This window comes from Gopherus evgoodei, chromosome 5 (assembly GCF_007399415.2).
Source record: "Gopherus evgoodei ecotype Sinaloan lineage chromosome 5, rGopEvg1_v1.p, whole genome shotgun sequence".
Taxonomy (NCBI): domain Eukaryota; kingdom Metazoa; phylum Chordata; order Testudines; family Testudinidae; genus Gopherus; species Gopherus evgoodei.
In genome coordinates this window covers 113120400-113132402 of record NC_044326.1, presented here as the reverse complement: position 1 = coordinate 113132402, position 12003 = coordinate 113120400, and the positions used below count along the sequence as shown (strand labels likewise).

At 39.6% G+C, this 12003-nt stretch overlaps 1 protein-coding gene across 2 annotated transcripts in view; it reads left to right on the top strand.

Moving 5' to 3' along the window:
- The window catches only part of PAPSS1 (3'-phosphoadenosine 5'-phosphosulfate synthase 1), an 84864-nt gene extending 74441 nt beyond the window's left edge, over positions 1 to 10423 (top strand). For both annotated transcript variants that reach the window (XM_030564532.1, XM_030564533.1), the window contains exons 11-12: positions 1100 to 1329; positions 9732 to 10423. In XM_030564532.1, the coding sequence (XP_030420392.1) occupies positions 1100 to 1329; positions 9732 to 9870 (369 nt within the window). In that variant the 3' untranslated portion in view covers positions 9871 to 10423. The remainder of the gene's footprint in view (positions 1 to 1099; positions 1330 to 9731) is intronic.
- The last annotated feature ends 1580 nt before the right edge of the window (positions 10424 to 12003 follow it).

Below are 12003 nucleotides of genomic sequence, written 5' to 3'. Positions count from 1 at the left end.
TTGAAGGGCGAGAGACACTCTTCTGACATGGCACGTTAGTTCAGTTACATTTCTTGATTTTTATAGGCTTATCCAAACAGCACTTCTGCATTGCTCTCTACAGGCAGGTTAATTTTGACGCTGCTGTTAAACATTAAAAACATAGTGATTTACACATTAGGTCTCTTGTAGAGACCTGTCTTGTAGTCTCTTGTCTTTTATAGTGGGCAATACCACATGTTTCAGAGGAAGGTGTAAAAAATCTCTGAAATATATCTACATTAACACTCCAATTTTTTACCTCAAGGGGAAACTTTCTTCCCTAGCTGGTAAGCTTATGTTTAGAAGGCTGAAACATGACAACTCTTTTAACTTCATTGTTGTTAATACAACTACAGATATTCTAATACAACTACAGATATTCTCATGTACATGAACAGCTAATCTGTTTTGAATCCGATTGAGCTGTTTACTTCCACGCTATCTACACAAGGGAGTTGCATAGGCTAATTAAATTACTTAGTGTTTGCCCTTATAGATTTTTTAAATTTAGTGCCTTTAAATTTAGAGGTCCCGGCTGACCATTCCATTCATCTGTCATGTCAACATATTCTTTCCAAGCTATGTAGTCCTATTAATCTCCTACAGAAGCTTCTCTCTTCATCTTAACCTGACATCCCTAGGGCAGCTACAGCAATCACTTACATGGGAAAGTAACAGGAAGTATTCATTGTAGCCTGACTGTCTTTTAATGAAACTTTATCAGCTGGCAATGGGAAAACCAGCACTGAGACCAGTCAGGTCTTCATGAACCTAATAGCAAGTGCTCTGTTGAATCCTCACTGATTTATGGCTTGAGAACTGCTTAGCAAACTGGGATGTAATATTGCTTTCATGCAAACTCTTGTTTTATATTTTGACTATAGAATAGCAACAAAAATATATACAGTGATGCACATCTTATTTATTTTCTTGGGACGCATGAGACACCAGAGCATAGTTCTGCATCATAGGCAATAGTGTTAGTTTAGCAGTAGCGATAGCATTGTTGGTCATCCCCCTTGCCTCCCCACAGCTGCTCTGTCTCCTGTTCTTTTATTTTTCCCAAATTGTATTCCAGGTTCAGTGGCATTGCAGGTCACGGATGGTAGCAGGAGCTAACTTCTACATCGTGGGACGGGATCCAGCAGGCATGCCACACCCTGAGACCGGAAAGGATCTCTATGAACCAACCCATGGTGCAAAAGTGCTGACTATGGCGCCAGGCCTCAAAACATTGGAAATTGTACCTTTCAGAGTTGCAGCTTACAATAAGAAAAAGAAGGGCATGGATTATTATGACTCTGAACAGTAAGTTGTTTTAATTTTAAAACTAAAGAATTCTGAGTAAAAGAACAATTTTTTTATTTTTTTTGCAAAGTCTTTCAGCATTTATTACCTAGTTTTTGAATAAATAGAAGCTTCTTAGAGATAAGACAGTTTGGTTTGGGAACACTTAGTCTCAATTCACACTTCTTAACTTGTTTTATGATCTTCGTATAGAAGAAATTATTTTAACCTCCACCTCTTTTGAGGTTGTTCTTCCCTCTGTGTGTCTAAGAACAGTTTCTGTATATATATTACTGTTGTGCAGTGCCACTGTAGGTGGAGATGATTTGCCATTTCATTTCAACCCACTTTCTTCAGGAGTTTAAAACACAGCTGTTTTCATTTGATGATAGTTGATATCACCACAAGCAGTCAGGGTAGATGTCTTTTTAAAAAGACAGCGTAAATTAGGTACATTATTTCTATAGCATACATCTACCCTATACTACATCTGTATGCTATGTGGTGTATCAGGTCTCAATTATACAGGCAATTAGCTTGCCCTGATCACGTGGCCTGCTGAGGGGTGTTGTGTGGCATTTCTTTTTTTCCCTCCAGTGGCTAGCCTCGGTGAGAGCGTCCTATCCCTTCTGGATACTGACCTGGTCTATGAGTGGTTCTAACTTTTTTTCTGTGTACACACACATCCCTAAGGGCTTGGCTACACTCGAAACTCCAGAGCGCTGCCGCGGGAACGCTCCCACAGCAGCGCTTTGAAGTGCGAGTGTGGTCGCAGCGCCAGCATTGGGAGAGCTCTCTCCCAGCGCTGCACATACTATACCTCCCCGTGGGGATTAGCTTGCAGCGCTGGGGCACTGTTTACATTGGTGCTTTGCAGTGCTGTAACTTGCTGCTCTCAGGGGTGTGTTTCTCTCTCGCTCAGGGGTGTGAAAAAAGTTGCAGTGCTGTAAAGCGCCAGTGTAGCCAAGGCCTAATTCTTGTTGCCTTCCAGTTCAGGGAATAGAAAAAACGTGGCTGAGCTGCAGGGCCTTCACATGTGACCACTATGCACATATTGCTGAAGTTGCAGGATCCCTCCCTCAGAATTTTTCTATAGGGTAGGAAGGGTGGTCTAGTGAAAAGGGCAGTGGGCTAGGACTCTAGAACCTGAGTTCAATTACCAGCTCAGCCACGAATTTCCTGTGTGACCTTGGGCAAATCACTCAATCTACCTCGTGCCTCATCTCCCCTTCTGTAAAATGGGAATAATACTTCCCTACCTTCCAGGGGTATATTGTGAAGATAAAATTAGTTGGTGATTTGAGGCATCCAGATCCCATGGTGATAAGGGTCATATAAGAGAGCCAGTGCTTTTTTTCTCCTATCATTTGTTTGAGTCTAGTGCTTGCAAGCCTAGGCAATTGCTAAGACAAGAGAGAGGTTAAATGTTCTTTGTTTTTATTTTGTTTGTTTTTTTACTAGAGGAGTGAGGGCAGATGGAAGTAGGGAGGATTCAAGATGATATTCTGAAGAACTCCTAAACTCTGCAAGATTGAAAGTGACTGAAGCTTTGTGTTTTCAGGAGCTAAATAACTCCATAGGACCATGGCTTTCACTCTTGTAGAGCTGAGCAGGTGTTCCCATCTCCTTCACATTAGCTGGCTGACTGGGGGTGGGGAAGAGAAAAAGGTGGACAGACCTGCTATGTTCAGCCTCGCAGCAGTGCCAACAAGGATTATATGGCAAATTTACAGAGGGAAATTATGCAGGCATTTGGACAGCTCATATAACCATGTTGTATCTGGGCCCTGTATGATGCTTAACTTACAATTTGGAATGGTTAAGTAGTTTTGAGTGTCTATTGAGCTGGAGTAATTTTCAAAAGTGCTGTAGGTGCTAAGGCGCCCAAGTCTTATTGAGTTTCAGTGAGACTAAGGGCTGGTCTATGCTGCAGAGTTAGGCATACTTATTTACATCGCTCAGTGCTGGGGAAAATGCCATGCCCTGTGCGATGTGATTAAACCAGTTTAAGCCCCAATGTAGACAACTTTAGGTTGATGGAAGAATGCTTCCATCGACCTACCTACTGGCTCTGAGAGAAGTGGATGAAAGAACCCAATTTGGTCACTGTAGTAAGTGTTTACAACACTTAGAGGCCTTAGGGCATGACTACACTTGCAGATGTAGAGCTCTGTGAGTGAAAACCGCCTTCATAGAGCGCAATAGGGAAAGCGCTGCCGTCTCTCCACACCGACAACTGCAAGCGCACTGATACGGCCATGTTTGCGGCACTTGCGGCGGCATTGGGAGAGGTGCATTATGGGCAGCTATCCCAGCATGCAAGTGACTGCAACGTGCTTTTCAAATGGGGGTGGAGTGTGACAGGGAGTGTTGTGTGTATGTGTGGGGAGAGAGTGAGGTTTTAGGGGGCTGAGAGCATGTCAGCATGTTATCTTGTAAGTTCAGACAGCAGCAACCCCTTGCCTCTCTCTCTCTCACACACAGCATTCCACACTAATGGCTTGCATGCTGGCTGTCTGAAACAGGAGCTGTGAAAGGGCATTTCCGCATTCCTACAGGAGTTCAAAAACGATGACAAGAGTAGCCACTTGACTTAAGTGGGACGGAGTTCAAAACGATGACAAGAGTAGCCACTTGACTTAAGTAGGACGTTTCCGGAGGCTGATCAGAGCACAGTAACCCAGCACCTCGTTCACACTGACACCTGTGTGTTGTATCCAAGGCGGAGCAAACGTTATTCCTCTCTCCGAGATGGAATACCAGCAGTGCTGTAGCCGTTGAATCAGAGCGCTCTACGTGCCTTGCCAGTATGAACGGGGACTGAGCTATGGTGCCCAGGGCTCCTTTATTGCACTGTAACTCGCAAATGTAGCCAAGCCCTAAGTGTCTACGTGATTTTTGAACATGGGACTTAGTCCCTCTTGTAAATTTTACCCCGGTTTATTTTTTAAAAAGGCTTAAATTTAAAAGCTAACGTTGGATTAGGGACAGGGATTACATACATAGTTTGGACTGGTGCTGTTTGTAACTACTGAGAGCAGTAGAACTACTTAATATTTAAAAGTTACTAACAGCACCTAAATGTTTCTGTATTTGTATAAAATAAACTACAAGCTTTTATAGTAATGTCAAACTGATGATGTTAATATATTGTTACTTGAAGATGTCAGAATATAGTGATATCATGTGCCATGTGGTCCTAAATCAGCAATGTTAGCAGTGGCAAGAAAGTTAAATCATTGAATCTACCCTCTTGTAACATGGAATAGTGCATGGGGAGACTATCCATATATTACACTGATAATATATATGTACTGTCACTGCTAGTGCATTGAATAAATATGCAGGCATGGCCAGTAGATTAACCTACTATTTAAGGGTCCTTGGAATAGATACAGTAGCAATTAACATTGAGTATTATATCCAACCAAACATTGGGCAAGTCAAGAGGAGTCTTCATGGAAAGGATAATGTAAAGAGTAAAAACTACAAATGTGGGGCTGGGAACTAGAGAATTAAGCAACTGAGAAATGTTTTCTTTAGTTGTGAAAGGGAACCAGCAACTGACAGCAAAACTGAAATGTAACAACAGAACTCCCCTTTGTATGGTGAAGCACTCTCAGAAAAAGAGGTGCTTAGGAAGCTGAGTTTTAAATCGTTTTACAAAGGGAATACAAGCCAACCACCTGGGGGCTCAGAGAGCTTGGCATTGCTAAAGGGAAAACAGGCTTAAATGGGTTCTGTGCTGTTCCTTTTGTCAAATGATCAAAGCAGAATTGTCTAGCATGGTGTGTTACCATTTCTTTGCGTTTCCGGATAGCTGATCTTGCCTACCTTTCTGCAGGAAAACTTGAGCATTTTTGCTGAAGTTTTGTAGAATTTCCCCACAAAAGTATATTCTACTTCAGTGAATTACTGCATGCAGAAACCAGGATGGTACAACACTATGGTCCTGTGCTAACCCTAACCTTTAATATAAAATTTTATCATACTTACTCACTGATAACTGAATCATTTAACATTAATACAACCAAGACTTTTGGAGAAACTTTCAAAATGAATTGTAATCATAACAGTGCACTAAGTGGGTGCAAAATCTGCTTGCTAGCCAAAAATATGCTATGATGGTAACGATGAAAAGGCAGCTGATTTGTTTAACAATCAAAAGAAACCACAGCAATTTTTGGAAAAATTAATAATTCTATCTTAACACAGAACTCTTAGCCGTAGGAAGCCCATAAATACAACTACCAGAGCAGGCTGTTTGTCTTCTCTCTAAAATGTGCATGAAGCTAGTGCATCTACATATGCAAGTATTATTTTGTTCTCAACTGTTCTGCTGATGAACTAGGATGCTTCTTTATCCTACTCCTTTGGCCCTGATAATGGTTTTTGGTGCTCCCAATGGAAAATGGGAAACTTAAAATGTTAAACACTTATTTTAAAAGTGTGGGGGGAAACTTCAATTTGTTTAAACTAAACATTGCATTTTCTCAGTAGCCTGCTATCGTTCTGCTATGAGCAGACATTTTCCTGGAGGTTAAGGCACCAGACAGAGACTGAGACTCTGGAAAGTTGGGTTCAGTTCCTGCCTGTGCCACAGACTTCCTATGTGATCTTGGCCAAGTCCCTTAATTTCTGTGCCTCAATTCCCCATCTCAAAACAGAGGTAATATTTCCTTTGTCCTACGCTTTGTCTTGCCTATGTGGACTGTAAGTTATTTGGGTTAGTGACTGTCTTCGTATTTTTTGTATATAAAGCTCATAGCAGGGCACAACATTGACCCTGATCTCTGCTGGGGCCTCTTGATGCTACTCTAATGCAAAAAAAATCTTGAATGGTTAAACTTGTGATCTTTAAAGAGAGAGAGAAGCCCATTTTACCAGAGTGATAAGAACTCTGGTCTTGAAAAATGAAAGGAGATAATGAACTGTTAATCTGTTTTGTCTGGTTTGTCAATTATCACATACTTTGATTGATTTTTATATAGTGATTATTGGTATAGTCCTGTTGTGTTACTGATATACAACATGAGTAATGTGAAGACCAAGAGGACAGCACCAAATTGTTCTCTGCTTGCATCCTAATAGAATATAGGTTTCCACATGTAAAATGCCCTTTCTCTCTCTATTCATCTTGTCTTTTTAATTAACTTATTGCCATTTCCCCCTTATTCAACTGTCTAGCTCTTTAGAACTGAACTGCAACAGACTGTACTTGTTTTTGGGTCTCAGGCTTACCCCAGGCTATAAATCTGGGGCATTGTTGACCTTCAAATGCCCTTTCAGCTACAGTGGAGGCATGAGGAATACTATGGAGCTTTTTCTTCCTCCCTCCCTCATCCCCACCCCTGCTATGGGTTTAATAGAGTAATATACCCAAACTCTAATGCCCGCTCACAAAACATATTTCATAGCGCTCTCACGGAGTGATTTTACAGCTTCAGTATAACAGAGCTCCAGTACAGTATGCTTTGGAGAAACTTTCATCATCTCTGGTGCATATTTTGAAGATCAAGTTTTCTGTTTCCCACGCCATGTTGACAGTTTTCATAGCTGATTTATTCTTGTCATTTTGGAATGTGTGTTTAATTGCTGTTGCTCCACAAATTGTAAATGTAAGTGGAGATGTTAATCCTTATGCAGATCCTTCATGAAATTCCCTGCTGTACCAACCAATCCATATAGCTGCTCCCCAAAACAAAAATAGTTTAAATGTTACCAGGCTAAGAGGGAAATAAACTAAGGACACACACTCTCTTTTGTTGTTGGCCTCTTCTAAAAGGCTGTGGGTAACCTTTCTTCTTGTAAAAGGTACTCCATCACATCAGTGCTACAGTCTGAAACACAACTGGCAGGAAAATAATTGTAAATAACTTGTGGAAGCATATATTGTAATATAACTTGGCTCAGTCAAAGCTAATTCCATCCTATAGATATAATTTTCAGACGTGCCTAAGTCCTATTTTCAAAAGTGATTTAAGTACTTAGGAGTCTAAATTCCCTTAATTTAAATGAGATTTAAGTTTCTAAGTGCCTAAGTCTTTTTTGGAAATCAGACTTAGGTGCCCTTGAAGTGTCAGCCCAACATCAACATTACTCTGATGGTAAAGGTGTCTTTCTCTCCCTTTCTTCATCCCATTTTATTCCTGCCCAATTTCCCATTCTACAGAGTAATAAGCCAAGAATTCCTAACTCATCCAGGAGTCCTCCTTAGCAATCCTCCTTGATCTGCGTTGTTTAAGATATTTTGTTTTTCTCAAGTAGCACCTTTTCATCTGGAAGCAAATTACCTTTACCAATATGTTTTATTTAAAAAGAATGCTGGGTCTTATTGAATCATAGTTTCAGTAATGGTATTATTGGACAAGGCTTCGTTTGCTTGGTAGTTACATCCTCCATTGCTAATACTCTAATGAAGATCTGATCTTTATCGTTATGTCAGATCATGAGTGGTTGAACAATTAAAGCTACTTTTATAATATTTTCAGTTTTAAAATGGAAAACTTTCTGGCAACACATACTACTTCAAACCAAAGCCTATGCAAGGACTAAGCAAACATTATTGGATGAGATCAGTAGCAGGTTTAAATCGGAATAGTTTCATTTGTCAGTTTAGTTAAACTTATTTATGCCAGCTGCTAAGAATCTGGCTCACTGGATTTAAGGAGAGCCATGCATTATAAAAGAAAATGTTTGCTGGAGTAAAAAAGAAAAGTGAGGAAGGAGAGGAATAACTCCTTGACCAAACCAAAATTTAATTTTATGAAAATTTGTGTAAATCTTTTTTAGATATTAAAACTTCTTCCAGTTTCCTAAAAAATTAAAACTTTTTAATGCAGCAATGGACCCCTAGGTGACTTTATAATATTCCTTATCATTCTCTAATCAAAGGCTCTTAGCCATCTGACATATCTTGCTCGAAGTCTTCAGGTCTGTGCTCTATTTGGCTGCTCCTTAGGGGTGCTGCTGTTCAAACAGGGCCAGGAAGAGGTCAAATAGACCATGCCTTTATTGAAATGCACTTAAATAGCATATCTGAGTCTCTTTAAGTCCAAAGGCTGGTACTCTCTTCTGATCCCTTCTGAGAACTTGAGCTTCTGTTCAAATTCCCACCCCATTCCCTGCCTATAAACAGCTAAATGTTGGCATATAAATTGTATGCAAGCTTCAGAATTAACACCCCACAGAGTAGAATGTGGGAAGTCCATTCCCCTACAGCTGACTTAATCTGTGAACGCTGCACTGTCTTCTTCACACTAGGACATTAACCTGGGTGCCTCCTCCTGCAAACTACTGTAGAAGACAGCTGCTTGTGTAGATAGAAACTTGATAAATGTTCCCTATTTTTCAGTCTAATTCAGAGCACAGCTTTTCTCCGTTCCAGTACCCTCCCTTTAAAAAAATAGTTCAGTTAAGTTTTCTTATCTGATGTGTGTTATATGTTCTGTGTAGTTGAAGTACATTTATATAAATATATTTCTCCTGTGTTTCCACAATCTGGGCATCAACACTACTGAGAGCAGGAAGATCATACTGTTCTCCACCAGACTACAATTCAGATCAAAAAGTTGTGCTGCTAACAGCTTGTATGGTATGCATTGTGAAAGGGGACTGTGGAATGCTTTCTATACCTTCCTAACCTCCAGCTCATTACTAAGCATGGTTTAGCACTTAAAGCTAAACTCTGCCCTCTGATGCACACACTTGGTTCTCATTTGTTTCAGTCTGAACCATGTGCATGTGAGGTCAGTATTTGGCTTTTATTTCAAACAGACCAGGGAAGAATGAGTAACAAATACATGTTGCAAATTGAACAAATGAAGTAAGTAAAATTGCTGTGTTTAATTTAACAATAAATCACTTTTGCTTAGGAACACTTGGTGGATTTTCTGACACTGTGTCTTTGTTTTGACTGTGTTTAACTCTGATGAAGAGAAAGTAGTTTATCTGGTTAGAACTCTTGTCGCCCACTCTGACTGGGTTACTATTGCCTTTGGTGTTTAAAATGCTGTAGGATGTTGATCTTGAGTAATAGATGATGATAGATAATCCTGATTGCTCTCAATTTTCCATCTCGCCTGCTGAAATTTATCTTTAGGAATTATAGCTGTAGGAAGATAGGCGGTGGACCAGGATGAAACTGTCTTATCTTGAGCATGTGCAGACATACACACACACCCCTTATTTATCTTAAGAATATATATGTATATTCTATAGGGTGTATGTATTTTCAGGATTTTCTGGTACTCTTCATTAGCAGCATGTCTGAAACCACAGTTGTGTTCTCAAATATCACACTCCATGGTGGGGTTTTATGAAAGTAATATAAAGTCATTATCGAAAAAAGGAGGAGGTAAGATCAGTCTCAGCTATAACTTCCACCTTTTAAATTTACATTCTCTTTTTATTTACATTTTTAGCCATGAAGACTTTGAGTTTATATCAGGAACCCGCATGCGCAAGTTGGCTCGGGAAGGACAAAACCCTCCTGAAGGTTTCATGGCTCCCAAAGCCTGGACTGTGCTGACAGAGTACTACAAATCCTTGGAGAAGGCTTAGGCCTCTTATTAACTGCAGATCAATCTTTGACGCTTGATTTATTACCAAGAAGGGGACCACACAGTCACCGTTCATGCTGCTTTGTTGTGGTGTCTGTCAGGAAGTTCTTCCCTGGAAACAGACTCTTTCTCCTGAACTTAGCATCATTTGTTGCCTGTCTTATGGGTTCTATTATGTATTGGCACCTAACAAACTGCTGGTTTTAATGTCTTCTTTTATTACAGTCAATACTCTTGCAGTAGGATTTTTAAATCTCGTCTTTTTTATATTATTTTTATGCCTCTGTCCTATGAACTCTGCAACTATTACATTGATGCAAAAACATTTTCATACACTATTTAAGCAGTCTAGTAGATTTTGATTTCGTTGTTTGCAGGATACATGTAATGATTAGAACTATGGAAGTAAATGAAATATTTTAAAACTAAACTCAATACTTTTTCTGTCAACTAGTGATCACAGAAGCATTGTAACTTTAAGCTCTTGTTATATGTAATCTCGGAGAAAACTTCGTTATGCAGCTCAATTAAACTTTTTTGCTTTCTGTATTACATTCTGGTGTTTATTATTTTATTTTGTACTTCTCTTCTGCATTGGAGCAGCAAAGTGAGAGAAAATGCATAACTCGTGAGTAGAAAAAAATACAGGCTTTACTATTAATTATATGTAATGCTTATCCCAGAGGTGTAGGGTGGTGGTTGGATTTCTTTTATTTGCATGTTGCCAGTGGTGTAATATGTACTTAGTGTGAATATTTTATCTAGTTGGATTTTAAGTGTTCCCAGTATTTGGTGCCAATTATTGTCTCATGACCCCAATACTTTTTAAAAAAAAAAAATTGTGGGAAATCATGCATCCATTTTTCTAGTTACTTCTATTTCTGCATATGTTCTTAGGCAACATTCACTCTCACCAAAAAAATCTTCAAGTCTTGGCTACTATTGCAATATAAATACATGTCTCATGAGAGAATTTAGCCCAACATTTGAACTCCCTATTTCCATCTTTTCAAGAGTTCTTGATGCAAAGTAAAATCTAACCTTTTTTTCCCTAGAACTTCTTAGTTTATGTAAATGGTGAAGCCAACAAACATTTCAAGGTTCAGTAAAAATCTTTAACTAGTTTAATTCAGCAGCCAAATCAATATTGATTGCAAAAATTACAAAAAGCAAATTCTCAGAAGAGTGAAATACAACCACTTACTTTCTGACTCTCAAGTCTTTTTCAGTATAAAATAAAACTGAGCGGTTGGGATTCCATCAAGTTATCCCCATTTACGGAGAGCACAGTGCTATCGCAGAGAGCAAAGAGGGGAACACTGATTGCACCTGTGCACATCAACAGCTTCTAACTAATGTCTGAGTGAGGGGGAAAATTGTACAAGCTTATCACTTTAACATTGCTGTACAGATTTTCTTCAAACTTTGCTTTCTTTTCAGATCTCGGCAAGATCTACAACACTTGAGAAGTATGAACAAAATTAGCTCAGCACTTCCTTTAAGTTGCACATGCAAAGTTTCCAGTTGTAACATCTGGGTGAGCTAATGTTAGCAGCAGCTGAAATGTGGATTACAATGAAAGTTGGAGCTTGGCCTCCAGTTGTCGCGTTTGCTTACTCCATTAGCTATAATGTCATATAATTACAATACTTTGACAGATAGTGTAGAGATGCAAACACAGAGTCATAAGAGCGCAGCTTAAGAATTGATACTGTAAAAATACAGTTTCCACTGTATGATGTAAAAGTCAGAAATCCAGTGTGAACAGGTAGGCAGGCTCAAGAATGTGACCGCCCCCCCCCCCCCACGTCGTTGAATGTAGAGACCAGAATATAAAAAGGGTAATGGGCAACTCTAGATTCTACACTTGGGCCGCTTTGAGGCTGAAACTCTGTTATATTGTTAGTTCTGGGTATCTCTCCTAACCAGCCTCTCTATTAACAAGCATTCAACTTTATTCTTGTTTTAAATAAGCAGCCCATACCATCCCCACTGTCCTTTGCAGGCTCATAAGGCTCAGCTAGGAGTGGAGACACTGGTCTGTACGGGCAGCACTGGATCTTAGTGCAGCAGCTCTCTGCTCGCCATGTGCTTTGGCTGTACCTTAATCTTCTTTTTCTCCCTCTCCCAGTAG